Consider the following 23129-nt stretch of genomic DNA (forward strand, 5'->3'; position numbering starts at 1 on the left):
GATCACTCTAATACGAGAGAGAGATTAGAGAAGTTGCAGAGAGCTCGCCAGAGAGATAATAAGAGAGAACGAGATCTACCTGAGGCGATCGAGCGGAAACGGAGTCGGAGTGTCTCCGGTGACGTCACCATAGCAGGATCCGATTACCTGTAGTGTATTTCGGAGGTAACATCAACTCATCTTCTCTGGTGTGTTTAGATCGGGTTGTATCGTTGTTACCGGAACTTGAATCTGATTATAGTGAAGCTCTTGAGGGATAACGTTCCCTCCCCGGACAGTAGGAAACGAAGTCCGGATGAACAATCTTGATTGCGTCTTGTTTGATTGCGTTTCTATCTGCGAACACAAACCAAAAACGAATTAGATCACCTATCGAATCTGAAATTGAACCAAGATTAAGCTAAGGAATTACCAACATGTATTCGGAGGAAAATATACATTAATAGTTTATAGTGATCAGTATAATCATGCTTAAGCAATGATAATTTATAACCTATATATTAGGTATGCATGGGATGCACATGGAGGGACTGTGGCTGTTCAACCAAGAGGTAGACGAGGCCTTATTGCGAACGAAGTAACATAGTTGGTGTCATGCTTTTTGTTATCTTCAAATGCAAAAGAATAAGAAGAAGACAAACTGTAATGCGTTGCATGTGTACAGGAAAAAAGGGTGTTAAGTTGTAAACTTGCAGTTTACGACAAAAACAACAGAGAAACTAAAAGAAAACGCAACAAAAACATTAAAATATGGCTGTTGTAAATTTTAAAAAGCGACGCTTTGTATAGAATTGTGATATACGATTGGAAGTTGTAGAGATGATATTTTGTACGTCTAGTCATAAAACATCACTGTGCTTGTCTGTCAGCGACTAAGCGTTTGATATATTCCATGCATAATTTTTTTTTTTCCATTGATTGGGACTGATCGGTTAGCTACTTAGCCGGTTCGGTCTCGGCGTCTGAGATCTGGAGGGGGTTTCTCGCCAGGCGCGTTATTCTTGGTCTGTCAGTTTAGTACCCGATGAAACCGGTGCTTTCTTTCATCCGATTTTGGCTTTGTAACCCACATCCAATTTCTGGTTCGATTCGATTAAATAATCTAATTTTATTTTATTTTGTGGTGATTTGATGTTAACTTTTTGTATAGGTCAATCCCGGCTTGCTGTAAATTTGGTTATGATTTAATGCTGGTTTAAAAATCATTGTACGATGATTACCCCGTACAATTGAATAATTTACGTGAAACAAAAAATAGTATTTTAAATCTACATTATTAAATTTTGTTATAGATTAATTCATTAAGATTCGATAGATTCTATTTTCTAACAATCGTAGAGTTGCTTGTTGTCTTACTTACGACTCTCTTCTCCCTTTTTTTCTCCTATTTCCGTCGGTTGAAATCAAACAAAAAAAAAAAAAAAAAAGAGAGAAAAAGGTTGAAGAAGAACATTCAATCAATCAATCAATCAATCAATCAATCGTCTTCTTCGTCTCGATTGTAACTAAAAACCCCCCTCCATGGAAATCGAGGTTTCGAGTTCAGCTCATGATACCGTCGATTTGGATAGTATTCGCGTCAAGCGAAAGACGTTGCAGAACTTGCTCGACGATTGCCAGAGAGCTCTCGAGCTGCTAAACCTCGCCGATACTTCTCCCGGCGGCGATAAAACCGAAACCGGTGGTTCCGGAGAGGATAACAGCAACCTCGTTGGTTCACAGGAGAGGGAAGAAGAAGAGTTTCCTTCTTCCGATCAAGGAGATCCTGAAGCCGATAAAGTATATACTTGTATACCCTCACCGTACTATCTCTGAGCTTGTGACTCGATCCGTGATTGTTTGGTTTATGTTCTTGTGCAGTTCTATGATCTTATCAAGTCTAGAGTTGAATGTCATGGCTTTAGGGAGAAGATAGAGCTAGCTCAAGTTTCACTTCTCCAAGATCTTGCTGGTAAGATAAGTCTTTGCTTTTATTGGTTGTAGAGATAAACTTTTTTTTTTTTAAAGTTATTGAATTTGGCAGAAGAAGAAGGTAGCTCTTGGGACGTAGTTAGTGAAGATGATATATTGGGTGTGGTTCAAACGGAAGATGATTATGTTGTTGTTAGAGAAGAAGATATAGCTGACGGTATCGCTTGTTTCATGGCTACTTATTTATCTTCCCTTAAGCAGACTAAGGTACTTCGCGTTCATTAAGGCCTATCCTCGTGTCTGTTCTGTTTCATGCCTCCTCGACTTATTCTCAGTGTTGTCTTTGTGTAGGATATATCACCTGATCAGCTTCAGAAAGGTAAAATCTTTTAACTTCCATGTGTCACAATTATAACCAAAGAGACTAGTCTAGGATTTGCTTATCTAAGAGTTTTATTAGATACTAAGAGAGTTTGCTTATGTTTGTAGCACTTAGCACCATGTTTTCAGTGAAGAAGAGAAAGGGGAAGCTTCGTAAAGCATGGGAAGGAAGTAAAGTTATTTACAACGTAGCTTCTTGGAGCGCAACTGCTATAGGGTACACAAACGCACTCTCTTTAACACATTCATTCATTAGTTTTGTATGAATGCTTCTAAGTCTTTCTCACAAATCTAATTTGTCCTTTTGATTCCTTTTTTTTCTTTTTTTATAACAGCATCTATCAAAACCCGATGATCCTGAGTATTGCATCCAAAGCCTTCTGGGTGTCTTGCAAGGCCATATCAAAGCTTGTCTGAATTGTCTCACTCACATGGTGGTGCTCATAAAGTTACAACAGCCTCGACTCAGCAATGTTTTATATCAATTTAATTTATATTTGTACATATATATGCCTTTTGTTTGATCCTTCTTCTCTGTGATGTTTATTCTCAAACATGCAAATGTTAAAAAGATTAGTTTGATCCCCAAATTCGAAGTGCTTGTTTCTGAAGTATTTTGGCGTGATGAAATTTCAATTCTGAAAAGACTGAAAATCCTGAATGCGATATTAACCATATAATCTTCACGTTCGCTAATCATCAGCAATGAACCATCTTTACATAATCAGACATAGTTTGGTGTTGTTTACGTCCAAAGCAGGGACTTGTTTCTTCTTTAGCCTTTGTTTATCCAGCTTTCCCAGAGGTTAATTCCTTGAATTAGTCAATAGTCAACTTTAAAAAAGAGTTTTTGTATTCCACTTCATCGTGTTGTTTAAGTCTCTTATCACAACTCGTACCAGTCTTGTAATATATGGACACATTAGTATTAAACGAAAACGTGGTAAACTAACCATCGTATTTTTATTATGCACCCAAAGCTATCTGAAGGTTACGACAATTTGCTCCACCAAGCAAAATACTTGCAGCTTCAAACAGACGAGCAAATGAGATCTGATCCTTCTTCGAGCATTTTCAGTAGTAAAAAGACTTGGATTTACTAACTGCAGTGTCCTTGCAAAGAATAGAGCGAACTTCCACAATAGATCTCGGAGGTTCCATGTCTTGCTCTCTTAACGAATTGCCTAGCAGCTGCTGCATCTGTGCTGCAAATGTATCGTCCAATATCTGCAGCCACCAATAATACACATATGAGGTCAAGTCTTAAGAGTCGTACAATCAAAAAATTAATGGCAGTTTCCATAGGGTTCTTACAGAGACAGCAACTCTAGAGCCCTTGTACCAAGCTCTGTTCTCTTTCCTGTTCTCCAAAAAGCTTAAAACAATCTGTCATGCGCAGAAGAAAAATCAGATCTCCAACACCGCAAAACATCACGCGAGACTGTTAGAATAGTTACCTGTCCCATACGATCCCAATATCCTCGGGACAATGCGATGAAGACATTCGTCTCACAAACCGAATGTAGATGGTTCACTGTGTTGGTGAGCTGCTCCTTCAGGTTATGCATTTTGCTTCTGATGTCCGATTCTCCAACACTTTCTTTAGAGTCCTGAAGAATCTTCTTCAACATTGTCGTCTTTTGTAGCTTGCTCTAAAAAAAATCAAAATAACTGATTACAGCACATGCATTTATGCATTTAGTAATGGGATTTAACAAGAGTACAAAACATGGACTCACATTTTCTACCAGTTTTTCGACCACAGCCTGAAGGTAATTTCGAAACTTGGCTCTGAGCATCACTGTCACCTCGGAAAGACGATCTCCAGGAGCGGCGTTCCCAACATCAGGAATGCATGAAGACCACGATTTAAATTGAGCCTCTATTTTTGGCCGTATAACATCAAGCATTCTCTTCATAGAGTTTAGTAGAATGCCCAGCTGCACCAGCAGATAGATAAACTTCTCAGCAAAACAAATCTTCCTTTCACAAAATTTAAAGAAAAGAAGAGTAGGAACATTATGCTCACCTCATCCGGGACTGTATATGCAATCACATTTCTTTTGGTCAGCTTCTGGACATACTTGAAGCTTAACTTCTTTGGAGCCAAGTTTTCTTTGAGAGGTGCTAAGACGTCTGCATACTGCTTCTCCAGAGCTTCCACAATTGCTTTCTCAACATCAGCAATAGCCTAAAGAAACACAGCTTATGTCATTCTATTCACTCCTATTTCTTAAGATCAAAAAATTAATTGCTAATCCGGTAATCCCTGATTATGAAAATCCCTAGAATCCAAATTCGCACCATAGATATACTGAATACACAAGTAAATATTTTCAGAGTTGCGAATCAAAAGGCGTCAAAGGAACAGCTAAAACTTACACTCTCCAGAACAAAGATATATTCCGGCCATCTAGAAATGATAACTTGATACTCTTGAATGGTCTCGTTCAGTCTGGTGTACATTTCATCAACAAATGGGGTTGTTGAATGCTGTGTCCTGACTCCAGACCATTTTACCTGATTAGATGATAGACGAGAAAAGTTAGTTTCTCAATAAAACGTCATAAGCTGAGAAGAATGAAAGACGAGAAAAGTATGGATCAACTTAATTTATATACGAATCCAGAACAACACCCACATCCAGCTATTCACATGAATCATAATTCACACAGTAAATATATCTCTATTTGTGTATTTTTCAGTTAAACTATATATTTGTGTCAAGCCTCAGCTTTTGTAACATATTAATCTTCGCAAAAATACTTTTGCATCTCCACAATAAAAGATAACACATAGAGAATCCATATATATATATACCTTATCAAGTTTGCATGATTCAAGTAATGAAAGACGCCTATCTTGAATCCAAATCATGATATATAGGTGGAACAACTCTTTTGCATCAACACCGCCTTGGATAGGACTGTAAAATGAACCATGAAACCAGTCAAAACAATTGACAAAAAAAAATCAAATAGTTTAAACGACCTACCTAATGTTCCAGCTGGAAAGATCACGTTGAAAGTCTGCAGTTGCAATCACAAGCTCTGCAACTGTTGGTGAAGGACCAGAGGGCGGACATGCAACAAGGAATGCTCGAAGTCTGTTGCTGAGATCAGTGCTATATATGGACGCTGACAGGTTTGGAAGGTCAAGAAAGCTGCATAAAACAATATAGCAAATATTGGTCAATCAACACCTGCACGAAGATGCTATGAGGTGCAGTACACATCCAAACATGTCAATCACATAAATTTTTATACTATAATGGTACAACAGTGTCTCAAATAACACATGAAGGCAATAGTATGGATGAGGTCAATTAGGTATAACCAGAGACTGATAGAAGCTTTTTCTCCTCCCCTTAGCTTCTATCAAATCTCTGGAAAAACTTGGCCATCTAGTTAAGATATTGACAAGTCTGTCTATTGAGCGATAAAAATATTGCCAGTTTAGCACTACTTCGAAACTAAAGAGCTTGTGACAAAGTAACAGTATACTATAGTTGACAAGGGTTGGTCAGCAAAGAATATTTTGGTTGAAGATCTACCTGAAGTCGGATATTTAGGAAAACAGTAGCGTTCAATTATCTTTTGTACCAATTATTTAGAAATAGCTGAATAGAAGACTAACTGAACATGATTTGTCAGACTAACCTGGGAAGTATATCTTGATTCTGGATCTCAATATCAGTAAAAATTTCATTCTTTACATTCTTGCAGACCATAGTCATTTTCTGGTACGCAGCCGACATTGCAGAAGGATCCCAAATATTGGGATCACTGTTGTTTGTAACAAACTCGTCTGTCTCACCCATATGCCTTTTAGATCTCTTCTTTGCTGCTGCCTATCAAAAGCATTGATGCCAAATAGATGAGAAAAACTAACCAATAGTAAGGTAAGGCAATTAAGAGGTTTCATGCTATACCTGGAAGTAATGACAAAGATTAGTCTGATCCTCGGGAGACAAGATATCATGCAGAAGCATGTACAGTTTAACAGCAGGAGTAAGTGCTGGCGCTGGAACTCCTGTTGCAGAACTGACTACATTATTCATTCCAGAGAATGAGGACTCGTCAAGAGATTTGTAGTTCTCGAAGACCAGCTTCAGAATCTGCTCAATTTGGTCCTTGATTTCGTTTAGGATCCGATTCTGTTGAAAGCAAAGAAAAAAAAAGGAGGTTCAGAAGCAGAAAGCGCATGTGTAGGACAAGACTATTATGCTTTCACAAGAACAAAAAAATCAACAGCAAACAGAAATAACTTGGGTGATATGACGTAGTGTTTGATGCTTAAAATTGCTACATGAGCAACTACGTGAAGTCTAACTATGTCATTCACCATTGCATTGCATGCACACCTATGAATACGACGGTGAATAACACAATAATATTGCTAATGTGGTGCAATGAGTCAGGTATTATGATCAAAGTATATAAGCTATCTTTGGAGTCAAATCCTATTCTTGGCAAAGAAAAATAATAGATGACTGCGGATTTACCTCTTGATGACTCAACGTGCTCTTGCCATTTCCTTTCATGATGACAGGCGTTAGCAAGTCATGCACCAATTGGAGACAATCGGAAGTCGGTGTAGCGACATCCATCACATATGACAAGTACCTTAAAGCACAAAACAAGTAAGATAGTGAAAAAAGAGTTATAGCATGTCTTCAAATGACGAGATAGAAAAATAGAAAATTTGTAAGGTATACCTGAGCTTAGTGTAGGTATCTGAAATCCCATAATAGGAGGCAAATTCCCCCAAAAGCCATTTCCATGACCCATATAACAACAAGTTTCTTTGCTGAAACCGTTGCATTTTCAAGGCCACTTCCAGGACTAGGTCATATGCGACTGTTTCCGCAACAGAACCACACTAAAGAAAGAATAAAAAAATTATATACCAAAATTTCAGAGCACTATACAATAACTTTGATATCTGTGTTCGGAGACATAATCTACAGAGGATACACATACTTCAAATGGAGGATGGATTTTCAATTAATTAACATAGAGAGGAGCATGAGCTCTTAGACAACCATAACGCTCCCATCTTTTAATAAAATTGCTAATGAAAAGTCTAAAATCAACAACTCTTATAATATAATATTTACTGGTTAAATCATCTAGTTACTATCAACAAAAGAAGAGTTTGTTGTTGTTACTATCAACAAGGTAAAAGTTGCTCAAAAGGAAATGGAATACTGGAGTGTCTCTAAGACTACTAAAAAGAGATGCCAATCCACTAACAGGAAGCAAATAAAAATAGAAAGCATCAAAGAAACCAAATATAATGATAGGTAGCTAACACACCTTCAAATGGCTGTTATCATCAAAACTTGCTGAATAGTTAATATAGAGCTGGAGTTTTCCCACAAGTTGATGTTCTGGCTCACGAAAAACAGACCACCAGCGAAGTTTCTCAGCCTGTATGCATTCTTCATTAGCAGCAATTGAAACGTACTAACATAAAAAAAAAACGTAGGTAAAAATTGCTCACCGAATCTTCAGAAAAATTAGCTAGCTGGACAAGCACACGCCCAAATTCCTTCCCGTTTGAATCAAGTATTTCAACAATCAGATCATCTCCATGACTATCAGGAAAGCTGTTGAAATTCCATGTACTTTGTCAGACACCACAGATATGGAAAGCAACCCAAAGTGGACTTGAGAGAGGGGAAAGAGGAATGTAGAAAGTACATACAAAACATGGTCTTCACCGGATCCGGGTTGCATCATAATGGCCTCATCTTCAGTTAAGCTTTTCAATCTTAACCTACATGAGTATGTTTCTGAATGACAGAACCAAACGGATTATTTATAAAAGTCCTCACAAATAAAAAAACAGAAAAGCAGTGAACTGGGGCAGTATGGATGATATAACTTTCACATACCTTGAACAACATCATAAGACGTTGAACTATTGCGTAGACTTGTGACACCAACTTTCAGGAGACCAGAAACTTGCTTTAAGTACTGTGTACTGGCATGTACATATCCTAGGCTTTGACGTGAAAGAGAAGAACCATTTGCTGGCACACGAACATGGATCTTCCTTAGAGCCCGCCATCCTGAAGATATGCGTGTTGATAAATTGGAAAAGTGAATCCGGATTTTCTCAAACTTTATCAGCGATGGCTTCAAAGATGATATACTACAACCGGTTGGAGCATCCAAAACGGTTTTTACACGTCGTACTGCAAAAGTAGACAAGTTTCTGGTTACAGGATGGCAGCCAAAGAAGCAGATGGAATATGGAATTGAAGTTTACCTTGCACCATCATTTTGCCAATGTTTTTCTTGGGTTTTGGTGCAACTCCCTCGTGCGGAGCTTGTGAAGATTGCTTCACCAGCATTTCCTCCTCCGATTGCAAAAGGAGTTGCTTCAACCTGTTTTTCAGTTTAAACCAAAAAATGTTATTCAATAATTGCTTGTGAGGCATGTGGATTTGGACTTCAGTTTGTATAAAGAAATATAAAATGTGTACAAGTAAATAATATACTCACCCGAATGCTTCTCGTAAAAGAGCACACTCATTTTCCAAAAACATGGGAGCCTCCATGCAGCCCTTTGCCCATGCATTAAGGCAAAGGCGTACACATGCATCGTAGGAAACAACAGCATGCCATGGCCCGCGAGCACTGTAGGGTACACAAAAATATGCGGCAGTGTTTAAAAATAATCCAACTTGTTTACTACACTGATTGAAGATAACACTGGGGTTTGTATGTTTCTATAATAACTTTCTGAAGCAGTAAACACGCTAATCAGATCCTAATTACCTTGCATGAAAATTTGGCAGCCGAGCTGGATGTTGATCAGATGGCCCAAATGACTCAGAAGCAGCACTAGTTCTACAGGAACAGAAGCAAAACGTTACAATGGTTTGGCAAAATTCAGAATTCATTTTAAATAAAAAGCGAAAATAAACGAGAATACCTATTAAAATGGCCAGTCTTTTTACTTTCTACACAATCTTCTGTTATGGCTTCTGAAACTTGAACGCCTGAAGTCGCTGGTTTGATTTCTTCAGACTCCTCTGCTGCCCCTGAAAATGGAGGAGCACTGGGAATATCGCTTACTTCTTCAGAAGAAAACTTGTCATCAAGCTCCTGCAATATGAAACAACATTATAGAAACAAATCACATCCTTGATGTTCCACCAATTACACAAGTAAAACTGAACCAAGACAAGCAATTCTTATTTGATGGAACATACATTCACTATAAACGAAAACAAAAACAAAATTGCAATTTCATATTTTCCATATCTATCATCTTATTAGTCATCGTAGCTATACGAACGAAGAAAGCTCAATCATAATACGACATCGTATTGGATCCATCAATAATACTCTAGGATCGGAGATTCAACCTTCTCAACGGCAGCTCCACCGTCCGTAATCGGGAAGTGACTTTCAACCCTAGACACACCGCCGTCAATCCTCCTCCCAGTCGCCGTCGCCGGAGGAGAAAACTGCGAGCTAGAAGCTGAATCCGTCGATTCATCCTCTTCCTCCTCCGTATCAGTATCATATCTAGGCTCCGTCTGTCCGCGTGAAGCCACGACGAGAGTGTCTCTGGAGGAGCTCACTTCGGAGTAAGTATAACAAGACGAGTTCCTCCCGTAGCTACGGCCGACGCCGCTGGAGACTCTACTGTTCTCGGGAGACGAATCGAGGGAAACGTCGTCGTTGGAGTTTACACTCATATCGTCTTCGGAAGCAGTGGCGTCAGCATCGGGTATAGGAGCTGAGGACGATTCGTTGCCGTTAAGGACTTTGGGAGCGGGTGATTTCAATCGTTCGCTGGAGATCATGGTGTAGTTGATTGAGGTGAAGGAAGTTGCTAAAATTGAGCTAATGAAGTACTACGAGATTGCAATGGAGTTTACAGATCGAGGCTAGGTTTTGCAGTGGAGGAGGTGAAGAAAGCTTAATCAGGAAGCTTTTCAGGGGGAGGAGCTAGTGTGAGAGAGAGAGAGAGAGAGAGAGAGAGAGAGAGAGAGAGAGAGAGACGATCCAAATCTGTGAATTTCAAATTGATTTTTGTATTTTTTATTTTTAGTTTTGGAAATCTTTTTGTTACTTTTTATTATTCCAAAAAAATTAGGGAATTCAAATTTGGGAAAGGGGTAGAGAAGAAAGGCAGACCAGTTGGTGAGACACTCGAAACGGCGTCGTTGTGGCCCATGAGCTTGTTGTCGATGGGAGCATAACGGGTAGTAATGACGTGGGAAAGCGATTATTATTAAATTTGTTCTCAAGTGTAACGTTACTATATTTTGTTGATTGTTATATTTAGCTACAAAACAGGTGGTGGTGGGGACATATCGAGAGATGTCTTGTTTTCTTACGCACGGCAGATCAACCATCTTTTTTGTCAACATATTCCAATTCGAATTTTCAAAGTGGTAAGTGAAAAACTATTCACTTGCTTGAATTGTAATACTAAATATACTGTAATGGAGAAGGTTTGTTGAGAGCATTCGTGACCATTCTTATCTAACTCACATGTGAAGTTGCTTATGCTTTTTATTTCTTTACAGAGATGCAAACAAAAATAACATCTTAACCTGATTGGTTGATGAAATCCTCCACTGTTTTCATTACAATAACACACTTTCCACTTTCTGAAAGAAACTTTATTTCAAACAAGTGCACAACTGTTTCCTGCTCTTTATTGCATTCTTTTTTTTTATTCTTTTCAAAACCATAGTCATGGCAGAAATAAAATAAAGAAAACCGAGAATGTGACTCAATTGAGTTTCGATCATAGTGTTGGGTTTCACTGTGCGTACATGTCATCCACATTGCACTCGCCCAGGAACACTTTGACACTCCTTGGCGATCCGCAGCTTCCTTCAGCTATTAGAACTCTATCATTTGCAGACATGTGCGCTATGATCTTGTATATCATCTCAATCTGCACAATTCAAAAGATAAAACCTTCTGTGATATGTCTATTCAAAAAGTTACTAATGTAAGTTTTATTTCTCAAGGAGTTGGACGTTACTTCCTCAGGAGCATGGCAACGATCAGCTATCTCGTCCAGTGTCAATGGCTCTACTGGATCTTTACAGCTGCAGGCAGAGAAAGAAGGATTAGTATATAAGACCAGTCTCTCTTGACAAAGATTTGAAAAGAGTAACAGACATGGTCTGGTTCTTACCTGGCTTCATTAAGAACTGACAATACACGCTTTTGCAAGGCCAGTACTTCTGCTGCTGCTTTCTTACCAGCTTCCACACCTGAGACCGTTGTTTATTTTTCAGATTCAGTAAACATTTGAGTTGGGATATTACAAAACATTTGGGCAGAATATCTATACCAGGTTGGTGGTAAGCATTTATGTTGACAAGTGAGGCATATAACCCGACCGCTCTTTCATAAAGAGCTATAAGAGCCCCAACAGATCTTGGTGTCACTTCCTCGATGGTAACACTAATGGACTCTCTACCGTTTGCATATAAAGCAGATCTAGTTCCCTGTACAAATTCAAAACAGTTCATCAGTGGTCCATATAACTATCTCCCGCCCTAAGTCGTAGGAAAAGAGATTCTTGAATCAGACCTGTAGCATCCCAAAGAGGTAGTCTCCACAAGTGACACCTGGCTCAAGATCCCAATCATGACCTGGGGGTCTGTCACGTAGCACTTCTATAAAGGTTGCAAAGAAATTGTGCACACCCTCTCTCAGCTGTTGAATGTAGCTAATGAAATTCAACAAATTAATAAATATTGTTGTTTAAAGAGCTCCCTTAAGGAAAATATATATATGAATGAAGAAAACTCACGCGTGCTGATCTGTGCTCCCTTTGTTTCCGTATACAGTTAACCCTTGATTAACCTGCATATTCAAATCACCGCTCCTTGAGATCACAATTGTAATAACATGGTTGAGAAAACAGTACACATTGTTTCAACTCTTCCATGACAGAGGGGTAACAAATTCAACTCAATCATGCATACACACAAGTAATTAAGTAAGTATCCAAGATCTTCTGACATTTAAAATGCACATGAACTTTCATTCAGGGTCCTGCGGTGAAAGTTGAAGGAAGAGTATGCTTACAGTGTTACCGTCCAGGTCAAACTCCTTTCCTAGAGATTCCATGACCAGCTGCTGCAGATACCGGCTAAATAGTAATAAGCTATCCTTGTAAGGAAGTATAACCATATCCTGTAAAAGAAAGAAAGAAAAAAATGAGTTTAAAACATCAATACAAACTCAATCTCCTTGCTAGCCTTAGACGTTCTTGAAAAAATTGAGGAAAAATACCTTGGAACCAACGCCATCAGAAGCCCAGTACCAACACATTGCTAAGAGCGCTGCAGGGTTATTCTTGAGCTGAAAGAAATTTGCAGGCGAGTCAGAAAACTCAACCATGTGAAACGGTTCATAAATTCATCTTCAATGAAGGAGTTCATACACAAGCTACAACAACTAAGACTTACAGAAGTTGTCCTAGTAGCCTCATCCATTATCCCAGCACCAGCAAGCATCTCTCTAATATCAATCCCCTATACGATGACAGTGCATTAATATACATAAAAGCAACTAATGATCGTCCTAACTTTAAGCTTTTGTACCAATTATTACCTGTAGTGCTGCTGGAAGCAGACCAACCGCAGACATTACTGATGTTCTTCCACCCACCCAGTCGTACATAGGAAACCTAGCTAACCAACCTTCAATTCTCGCCGTGTTATCCAGCAACGAGTTCTCTTGTGTTATTGCAACACCCTGCATAAGCAGCATACATCGAGAATATGCTGCTGAGGAACTACAGTTGGGAGGAAGTTGAAGCTAAATCATATGCAAATACATATGAAGGTAGTGTCTAATGATCCATGGGAAGGCAGTTTTTACAATCAGACAATATACACTTGTCTCAGTTATTTTCCAGTTCGTAGAGACCTGAGATCAAAACCTGTTTTGCGAAGTTCAGACCAGCGTCACGAAATGCTTTCTGTACTTCCAGTAGTCCATTTCTAGTTTCAGGAGTACCTCCACTCTAGGAAAAAAAAGTCATACTCACCAATATCAGGACCAAGTAAGTATCATGTAAACAGTAAGTGCAGACAGCTGAATTAAAGTACACACACCTTTGAGATGACAATTACTAAAGTTGAGGCAAGCTCTGGCCCAAGTTGTGCGATCTGATGATCTATTCCCGCAGGGTCGGTGTTGTCAATAAACCTTATCTATCAACAGTCAAAAAATAAAGAAGAGTCATAACAAGTTAACCAAAACAAAAATTGAGACTTTCAATATAGTAGAAAACAAATAAGACTATTTGAATCAGATAAAGCCCAAAGGGACTAGCCAAGAAGCTTAACAACAAGGAAATGTAGTGTTGACTACAATGAGAACAGCGTCAGATACCTTCAACGGAGGATTATCAGGAGCCAAGGCCTCAGCAACAAACTGAGGTCCAAGAGCTGAGCCTCCAATGCCAACAGAGAGTATCTGAGTAAAACGACCCACAGTAGAAGATGGTGGCTTTATCTGTCAAGCAAGCAAGCAAACAGTGAGCTAAGTAAAGACTCTGCATTGCAAGGCGTGATCGAGTAATAAACCTTGCCAGAGACTATGTCATCAGCGAAACTGCAGATCGAATCAAGAGTGTTCTCGATCAACGTCTTTAGACCCGGCCTAGGAGCGAGACCAGAGTTCCTAAGCCAGTAATGACCAACCATCCTCCCTTCGTCTGGATTCGCTATAGACCCTTTCTCAAGCTCCTCCATAGCCTTAAACGCAGATTTGAATCTCTCCTCCATTTCGACCACGAACTCGTCAGTGAACCCGACGCGGCTGACATCGAGGTACAGTCCAATGTCCTTCTGCTGGTATAGCCAGTCGAGGTAGCGTTTCCAGAGCGCATCGGGGTCTTTGATGAGCTCCTTCTTGGCGGCGGCGGCGGCATCAGAGTGGGAAATGTCGGCGCGTGACGCGGAGAGAGTCAACGGTAGGTGTGTTGTTGGTTTGGAGGTGTGTGGGAAAGAGAAGGAGTCTCCTCTGGTCGTCGGAGACGTGAATGCTTTAACGGTGGACTGTTTGAGAGAAGGAGAAGAAGAGTAGAGGGTTGAGAGAGAGGCCATCTCGGAGACAGCGATGTTTACGAGGGAAGAGAGAGAGAGGGTATATTTGCTTTATTCGGGGGGTATCTTTTTGAGTTTGTGTGTTTTCCGGTTTTGATATTTATTTGAGGAACCAAACCAGTGAAGAGAGATGAGTTTTGTTCTTTGGTGGAAGCGAGCGGTTCTGCTTAGATTACGATTCATGAGCTATACGACTCTATACCGATGCTTCAATATCTACCTCTGGACCTTGGCATCATATTATATTTTGCATGTGGCCCCGCCGTTTCTATAACTAACGCTTGAATTCCACATAAAATAATGTGGAGGTGGTAGACCAAATGATTTGTGATTTCTATTAGATTTGCGATAATAATATATTTAGAGAATGTGAGTTATTGTAGCTCGATCGAGTCAAATTTTGCCGAAAACTATAGTGTTGTAAGCCGGGCCTGTAAAAATTGGGGCCCCGCTCAAGTTTTTTTTTTCAATCAAATAAATACATTTAAAAAAATTATTATACATATCTTATATAATTTCACATTATATTTATTTATACTTTATTTAATATTTCAACTATTATATATATATTCAAAAAGTTATATTTTGTTGTGTATTATATAAAAAAACTTAATTAAAAAAAAGCAAATATATAAAAAAAAAAATTTAATTTTGGGGCCTTAAAATGTTGGGCCCCATTCAAATGTTTCACAAGAATAATCTCAGGCCCCCTTGTAACCCCATTCGTCTCTAACCATGCCAAGAAATATATTTATGCATAGGACCGTGTACTCAAAGATCTATTGGAATAGTTAAACAAGCGTGAAGATATTCACAGAACAAAGTTGGATGAGTTCCAGCCAGATATCAAAGTGTAACATTGTAAGAGGAACACCTTGAACTCAAAAGAAACCAAGAACTTAACCAAACTCGGTAAGACATAGCTGTCTCAGAGCAACTTCATTCACTAATTATCAAAAAGTTTTTTAAAATTATAAAAAAAACTTTAATCAATTTCATAAACACAGATCCTCCCAGATCCACAAGGTTAAAGTTCGATGGGAGGATTTGTGTATCCTAAATTAGAGGGGCGACTCAGACTTAGCATCTTAAGGAATTCAGTCAGGGTCTTCGCTCTAAGTTTGATATGGTGCCTATTTCATATGACCGACTCCTCGTGGATTTCATGGATTCAACATTATCTCTTGCATCATAGCTCTTTTTGGGATGTGTGTGACGAGTCAACTGGATGGATATGGAGGAAGTTACTTAAGATGCGTACTCTACTCTGGCATTTAAGTTTATTAGGGTGGAAGTTGGTAATGGTGCAAGAGCCTTCTTCTGGCATGATGATTGCCTGCATTTTGGCAGATTTATCAATGTAACAGGTGCAATTGGCACTCGTCATCTTGGGATTGTTCGCAATGCAAGGATATGTGATGATGTTCGCCAGAACCAGTGGAGTGTAATGCAAGGGTGTGTGATGTTGTTCGCCAGAACTAGTGGAGTGTAAGGGGTCAGAGAAATCGTCGTTTCGAGGAACTTATGCTAAAATTCAAGCTGAGCCAGTACCTGTTCAGAGGCTGGAAGATGATAAATTTCTCTGGAAGCACGATACTGATGTCTACAAGAATTACTTTTCTTTGTCAAGAACTCGGGATCAAATACGCTGTCGGAAAGTAAAAGTGAATTGAAGTAGTGGTGTGTGGTTTAAACATGGCATACCTCGTTGCGCATTTATTGTTTGGTTGGCAATACATAACGATCTCTCTACCGGGGATCGAATGAGGCAATGGAGGATTACGCAAAGATGTGTCATGTGTGGTGAAAGAGATGAGACTCGAAATCACATATTTTTCGCATGTCCCTATGCCTATATACTATATGGGACAAAGTTGCAGGCAAGCTCATAGGCAGGATAATCAATCCAGATTGGTCAGATATGCTTAAGCTTAACATAGTGCGTGGGGGAGCTTCTACTCATATGGAGCAGGTTCTCATTCGCTTACTTTTTCAAGTGGTAGTCTATCATGTTTGGCGGGAGAGAAATCTTAGAAGGCACAAACAAGGGCATAAGGGAACAAAGCATATGATAAGTATGATTAATAAACTTTTCAAGAACCGGATCTCATCGCTGGATTACAAGGGTATCACAAGGAGGATTTCTAAGAAGGTGGTTCAAAGTTTTTGACTAGGCGTGGAGCTCTTCGTACAAAATTCACTTATCTACTATAGTTATACGAAACCTCATTTCTTCTAGATTAGTATTCTTTGTAAATTCTTCTTGATTTTGATCAATAAATTCAAAATTTCATCAAAAAATATATTATGATATTTTAAAAGATTTTTAGTGTTTCAAAAAGTGTAATATGTTTCTGTTATATTTAATTTTTGAAAACTATTCAACAATTTATATTTACAACATTTTTAATGATTAGTTGAGTTATTTTAATTTATAGGACAATTCTCTCAAATAGCTCTTTTTAAGTTTTTGTCACAAAAATAGTCCATAAAGAAGAAAATGACCAAAATAACCTTTTTTATTTTGAAAATTTTAATATTTATTTTTTATTTTTTTAAATTTGAAATCATATCTCCAAAACCCCACCCCTTAACTCTAAACCCTAAGTCTAAATTAGTTAACCCAAAGGTAAAAATACATTTTTATTCTTTAATAAAACTTATTTTGGTCATTTTCTTCATTGAATGCTATTTTTGTGACAAAAACTTAAAAAATGTTATTCTAGGGAATTTCTCTAATTTTTATATTTGCCTTTATATTTTTAATTATGTTTTTGGAGAAATATTTTTTCTTAATCTTTGTGTTATAACATCAGACATTATGCAACATATGTAATAGTAAAATAACGGGCCCTAAAATAACATTAGAGTATTTCAAAAACCTTATGTTGGGCGTTAAACCTAACGGTAGCTACTAACCTTTTGTTAAAAGCATTCACCACAATGTCTCCTAATAGACTAAGTGTTCTGGGAGGTATTACGATTTTTTTTTTTTTTTTTTTAGGTATTACGATTAAGCCTAGAGAAACACACATTTGTTGAATATTGTCTTGTATATTAATAGAGTCAAACGGTGTAACGAAGCCAAAATGATTCAACTGGAACCAAACACATATACTGTGGTGCCAGGTTTATCTCACCAGCTACGGAAAAGAAATTTAACAACAACCAGCCCTTGTCTATAGTCGAAAAAAAACTACGGACATCGGTTCAGAACTTATTAAATTCAAAAGAAAAAAGAATGTAACAAACTCAAAGATGTATATTCTATAATACCAAAAAAAAAAAAACAATGATTAATGGAACAATTGGAGTACGAATGACAGTTAAGTTGAACACGTTGCACTGACAAGGTCAAAAGATAGAAGAAAGTTGGTCACTAATACCATATTAAGAATATACCAAACTTAAATTTTTATATACAAGTATGAACGAGCTGTACAAGTATAAAGCTGAGCTGCGCATCTAATATTAGTGTTTTCAAATTCTCTTGTTCAAGTATGAAAACAATGTTAGATTCAGAAATAAAGAATGTATTTAGTATTTCGTGATTTGTCACATAAGAGCAACTTCAACAGTAAAACCGATGAAGGTTTCTAAAAGAAAAACAAAAATTAATATTATAACATATTTATCTTTTTAAAACAGTTGAAAAGTTTTAAGAGTGACATCTGTTACTTTATGGTGGAACCGAGTTCTTAAAATGTCGAAACAAGAACCTTTCATGTTTTTCTCTCATATTTTTTTTTATTTTTTGTTTTACTTTTAATTGTTAGAACTCTTTTCAATATACACCGTTTGAGCTGCTCTAAGAAGTATAGTTGTATGTTGCAGAATAGTTAGATTGTCATTTCATTAATCTAAATAGAATGAAATATTAATTCCATAAATTCCATAACTATTCAAAGTAATTAAAGAAAAAAATATTTTTTTCATAATTATGATTTGGAATAAAAGGAATGAATATATTACATTTTTAACCAATTATATCCATCTTATCCCATCAAGATTTATTCCTTGAATTCTATTTCATGTTACCATTTACATCAGTGCTGTGCTGCAGCACGAGGAATGGGCCTGACACGAAAATGCGCAGGAAAAACGAGGGCATATACTAATTGTGGCTTAGAGAAGTTAAACATGCTGACGTCATTCATATAAGCAAAATAAGAAGGAGAAAGAAAAAAAAAAGAGGAAAGGAAAACGAAAAGAGACAACCTAAAAAATTTCTTTTATAAAAAGCTATCGTTCATCGGAAGAGACGACGCTCGCTCGCTAGCCTTTCTACTATTCTGTAAATCAAAATCCTTTTCGGCAAGCGATTCTCTGGTACTGTTTTCAGGTTTACGAAATCGATTTCCTTCTTCTGGCGTTTTCATCCGGAGAAAGCGCCGGAGGTTTGGGGATAAACTTTTCAAATGACACAACGGGTCTACCAAGCCTGGAAAGGAAGCAATGTAAGGCTCTTTCGTCGTCGAACGATTTGACCCTATATTTTTTTAAGTGGTTTTCTCTTATGGGTATCCTCCAAAATCGATTCTTTTTGCTCTGAAAATGCTTGTGTTCTTGGTTGATTTTGCGAAGTTTATCTACAGGGAGGTGGGTTACTATGTAGCCATATAGTCTTAGTTACGCAAGTGTAAACCAATGATGCAAAGTCTAATCTTTTTTTTTTTTGAGTATCATTAGTTAAAATATGTGCTTCAGATGCTAAAAGCATGTAATCGTATTGGCTTTATGGGTTTTGAATTAAACTACATTGGAGTATTAGTGGTTGTTTGGATTCATAAGCTCTGTGTATGTTGGTTTTAATGGTTTCACTTAGAGCTGGATTTTAGCACAGTCTTGTCTCTTCTATATGATCTTTGATTTGCTCTGTTCTCTTGTTCTATTTTGCAGAAGTTTATCTTTGGTGGGAGAGTGATATTTGGTCCAGATGCTAGATCGGTGCCACTTACCGTGCTGCTTATCCTGGTTCCAGTTGTTTTATTCTGTGTGTTTGTAGCTAGGCATCTTCTCCATGAGTTCTCTCCCCACAACGCTGGATACGCTATCTTGGTGGTGCCGATTCTGTTCACTATCTATGTAAGTCTTCTCTGGTGCTCATCTGATAGCCACATCTCATTTGATGTCTTTGTTTTACACTTGATTTTTGTTTGCTCGTTGTTCATTTGGGTTATAATCAGCATTCAATCGGCATTTTAACACAACCTTATAAAAGCCTCAGATTTTTTTTGATTGATTGTTGAAAAATGACTTGATTATACAATGCAGTCATGTAGCATAAGATGTTTCGTAACTCTGGCTTAGAAGTTAAAACTCCTGTTCTTTCACTTGTTGTGTGGGATTCAATATTTTATATTTTTTGCTTTGCTGAATCATGTGGTTTGGTTGTGATAGGTGTTTATCCTCCTATCTTTCACATCTGCAAGAGATCCTGGTATTGTCCCTAGAAACTCGCATCCACCAGAGGAAGATCTACGCTATGAGACAACAGTATCAGCAGATGGAAGACAAACACCTTGTGTTCAAATTCCTAGGACGAAAGAAGTCATCGTTAATGGCACCACCGTTAGAGTCAAATACTGCGATACCTGCATGCTTTACAGGCCTCCTCGTTGCTCTCACTGTTCCATTTGCAACAACTGTGTCGAGCGCTTTGATCATCACTGCCCCTGGGTGGGCCAATGCATTGGACTGGTAAGCTCATTCACTTTGAAAGAGATGTTGTTCATTGTTTTTATACTGAAAGCATATTCACTTTGAAAAATCTTTACCTTTTGGCAGAGAAACTATAGGTACTTCTTTATGTTTGTTTCTTCGGCAACTCTTCTCTGCGTGTATGTGTTCTCCATGTCGGCTTTTTACATCAATATTATAATGGAACATCAACGCGGAACCGTATGGATGGCTATGAGAGAATCACCTTGGGCGGTTGCGCTGATGATCTATTGCTTTATTGCCCTGTGGTTTGTTGGAGGCCTCACAGGGTTTCACTCGTACCTCATTGGTACCAACCAGGTCAGTTTCACTTGCAATCATTGCTACCATCTTCTGTTATTATCTTATGCAAATTGTGAGTCAACTTATAGCAAATGCTGCGCAAATTTTGCAGACAACGTATGAGAATTTCCGGTACAGACCAAACAGCAGAACCGTGGCCTATAACCGTGGGTGTGCAAACAATTTCATGGAGGTGTTTTGCACGAAGGTTAAGCCCTCAAGGAACAACTTCAGAGCCTTTGTCGAAGAAGAACCTCCAAGAGTTGTTACTCTACCAACCATCGTCACCAATATCAACAAGCGATCAGCCGGAGCAGAGGATGAGATCGGGAGCCGGAGACAGAAAGTGGAAGACGATCTAGACATTGGGGACGATCTTATGAACTTATCACAGCGGTGTAATCCAGCAGAGGCCAGCAACGACCAACCTCATCAGACTTTGGACATTGACCAATTGGCTCTTGGGGTTGCTGATAGAGCAGCGACGATAAGGACAGAGACAAGGCATGGGAGCTGGGGAAGAAGAAGTGGGAGCTGGGATATAGCAGCAGATGTAGCTAATTCTAATGTCCGGGAGAGTTAAAGCTAATTGCAAAGGGAGGAAGATGATGATGATTGCTTTTGTTTTTAATTGCTCCAAACATTTGGGGGGGTTTCTTTTAGGACAGAAGTGGGAAGATCTGATTTGGTTTTGGGGATTTGCCAATCAGTTCATGTAATCTTTGAGTGTATTATTCCCCTTACTATCTTCCTTTCGTTTCCTTAAATATGTATTGTGTTGTTTTCTTGATCTTATGAGAAGTTGTTATTATATCTGAATTGGAAACTTCAGAAAGAGAAGAATCACATTCGGTTGGAACCTCCTCCACCCTCTCGGCTGATATGTGTTATAGGTTTTAATGCATAGTAGAAGATCCTTCTCAGATATAAAGAGTGTATTGATGCATCTTTTGAAAGTTTGTTATGGGCTATTGATTGCTTGAAGAACGTCCTTCATTTCGACTCTTATCATTTTCACAAGTGAAGACCATAATCTGGTCGCTGCAGTCTCAAAATCTTTCTCTTGGCCATCCCTTAGATTTCAAACTGACAAGATTATCTTATGCTTCATGTCCTTTTGGACTGGAGTGTGCATTTCCACCCCCGTGAAGGTATTAAAGGTGCTTATCTCATTGCTGATAGTGTGATCAAAGTGGATCGGTTCCAATCTTATATTGCAAGGGGTTATCCCTTATGGTTAAGGCATATTTTTTTGTTGAGCCTTTCCTTTTTTCGTTAGATTGGTTTTGATCCTTTGTTGTGTCACCTTTGTATCCTCCATTGATGTTTCATCCTTGTATCCTTCCTTTTCATTAATGAAAGTGTTAAAAGAAAAATATCTGAGTTGATGATATCTGGCATAACTCTCTACCTTAAAACTCATGCTGTGTAGCTCAACCAAAATCCAGTTCTATCGGTTTCTCTTACAAACAGCATACAAATGTGTGACAAAAGAAATACAAATACAACCAGGGGGGACTCACACCTTAGGAAGGACGTGCCACGTACTGATTATATAACTGTTTGTGATCTTTAAAAACAGAAAAAAATATCTAGCTCTTTTGGCTTAAGTAGCTTCATGTGCCCCACCTAGTTCAAGTTCGAAGCTCTCTTAAAACCGTCACTGCTCTTTTTTTAATAATCTTTATGTTTCATCTTCTTTATGTTACCTAAAATTATTTTTTGTTTTCTCAAAATTTTACACACTTTTGTTACCATTTCATATAATATTTTCCCTTTTTTTTCTTTTTTTTGCTACATAAAACTATTCTTTCTTTTTTTATAAACTTTTTTTTTCTTTTGAATACTAAATTTTCCATAATAAAAACTATAATTTATTCGAATTTCACTCTTAACACTTATTACTTTTATTTTAATTTTTCAATACTTAGATTAATAAAACTAAAAGGAATATAACTATTATATGCAGTATATAATTTATAACATTACTTAAAAAGAAGATTTAAAATTATGAAAGTTAATTATCAAAGAAATATGAAAATTATTATTTTTTGTATGGTTCATTTAAAATAAGATGTAACACTTTAGTGACTAATGTAAATTTTTACAAAGAAATAATAAAGTCTTATTCGCTAAATTATTTAATGTTTTAATTATATATTTTTATTGTGCCACACGTTACATTATTTTTCAGATTTGCCCCTGACCAGGGACAGATCCACCTTAGAAAGGGGTGTGACATGTGCCATTATATAAATTTCTTGTGATCTTAAAAAACAGAACAAAATATCTAGCTTTTTTGGTTTAACTAGCTTCATGTGCCCCACCTAATTCAAGTTCAAAACTCCCTTAAAACCGTCTCTGCTCTCTTTTTTAATAATTTTTTTTCCTCTTCTTTTTGTTAGCTAAAACTATATTTTTTCTCAATTTTCTACGTACTTTTGTTACCATTTCATACAATATTTTCCTTTTTTTTCTTTTTTTGCTACATAAAACTATTCTTTCTTTCTTTATAAACTTTTTTTAATACTAATTTTTCCATGATAAAAAATATAATTAATTTGAATTTCACTCTTAACACTTATTACTATTATTTTAATTTTTCAATACTTAGATTAATAAAACTAAAAGGAATAAAGGTTATAACTATTATATGCGGTATATAATTTAAAAAATTACTTAAAAGGAAGATTTAAAATTATGAAAGTTAATTATCAAAGAAATA

General features: G+C 37.5%; 4 protein-coding genes across 5 annotated transcripts; 2 read left to right on the plus strand and 2 right to left on the minus strand.

Annotated features, from left to right (window-relative positions):
- Positions 1 to 1332: 1332 nt before the first annotated feature.
- BNAC01G16470D lies at positions 1333 to 2906 on the plus strand. Of its 2 annotated transcripts, XM_048744156.1 has the most exons (7): positions 1367 to 1684; positions 1715 to 1779; positions 1861 to 1951; positions 2024 to 2178; positions 2263 to 2290; positions 2401 to 2509; positions 2628 to 2906. In XM_048744156.1, exons 1-7 carry the CDS (start codon positions 1522 to 1524, stop codon positions 2707 to 2709), a joined length of 693 nt encoding a protein of 230 aa, XP_048600113.1. In that variant the 5' UTR covers positions 1367 to 1521; the 3' UTR covers positions 2710 to 2906. The 2 variants fall into 2 exon arrangements, with proteins under 2 accessions (XP_022550449.2, XP_048600113.1); XM_022694728.2 differs by having other exon boundaries at positions 1333 to 1779.
- Positions 2907 to 3127: 221 nt separating this feature from the next.
- Positions 3128 to 10324, minus strand: LOC106396526. The gene is made up of 21 exons (XM_013836937.3): positions 9674 to 10324; positions 9238 to 9410; positions 9081 to 9152; positions 8805 to 8939; positions 8569 to 8687; positions 8192 to 8494; positions 8002 to 8089; positions 7798 to 7903; positions 7611 to 7724; positions 7010 to 7173; positions 6797 to 6917; positions 6224 to 6448; positions 5952 to 6142; positions 5288 to 5455; positions 5113 to 5218; positions 4675 to 4812; positions 4322 to 4483; positions 4032 to 4232; positions 3750 to 3944; positions 3607 to 3678; positions 3128 to 3519 (listed from the first exon to the last, which is right to left on the minus strand). The coding sequence occupies exons 1-21, from the start codon at positions 10115 to 10117 to the stop codon at positions 3367 to 3369; spliced, it is 3450 nt and encodes a 1149-aa protein (XP_013692391.2). The 5' UTR covers positions 10118 to 10324; the 3' UTR covers positions 3128 to 3366.
- Positions 10325 to 10861: 537 nt separating this feature from the next.
- Positions 10862 to 14567, minus strand: LOC106396827 (glucose-6-phosphate isomerase 1, chloroplastic-like). Its single transcript, XM_013837324.3, has 14 exons — positions 13880 to 14567; positions 13686 to 13808; positions 13406 to 13504; positions 13231 to 13314; positions 12900 to 13043; positions 12755 to 12820; positions 12579 to 12647; positions 12372 to 12479; positions 12094 to 12146; positions 11871 to 12009; positions 11629 to 11785; positions 11470 to 11548; positions 11314 to 11380; positions 10862 to 11223 (listed from the first exon to the last, which is right to left on the minus strand). The coding sequence occupies exons 1-14, from the start codon at positions 14399 to 14401 to the stop codon at positions 11086 to 11088; spliced, it is 1848 nt and encodes a 615-aa protein (XP_013692778.2). The 5' UTR covers positions 14402 to 14567; the 3' UTR covers positions 10862 to 11085.
- A 3979-nt stretch (positions 14568 to 18546) lies between these two features.
- LOC106375775 (protein S-acyltransferase 8) lies at positions 18547 to 21223 on the plus strand. Its single transcript, XM_013815763.3, has 5 exons — positions 18547 to 18858; positions 19301 to 19486; positions 19802 to 20101; positions 20189 to 20422; positions 20517 to 21223. The coding sequence occupies exons 1-5, from the start codon at positions 18820 to 18822 to the stop codon at positions 20985 to 20987; spliced, it is 1230 nt and encodes a 409-aa protein (XP_013671217.2). The 5' UTR covers positions 18547 to 18819; the 3' UTR covers positions 20988 to 21223.
- Positions 21224 to 23129: the final 1906 nt, after the last annotated feature.

This window comes from Brassica napus, chromosome C1 (assembly GCF_020379485.1).
Source record: "Brassica napus cultivar Da-Ae chromosome C1, Da-Ae, whole genome shotgun sequence".
NCBI lineage: Eukaryota > Viridiplantae > Streptophyta > Magnoliopsida > Brassicales > Brassicaceae > Brassica > Brassica napus.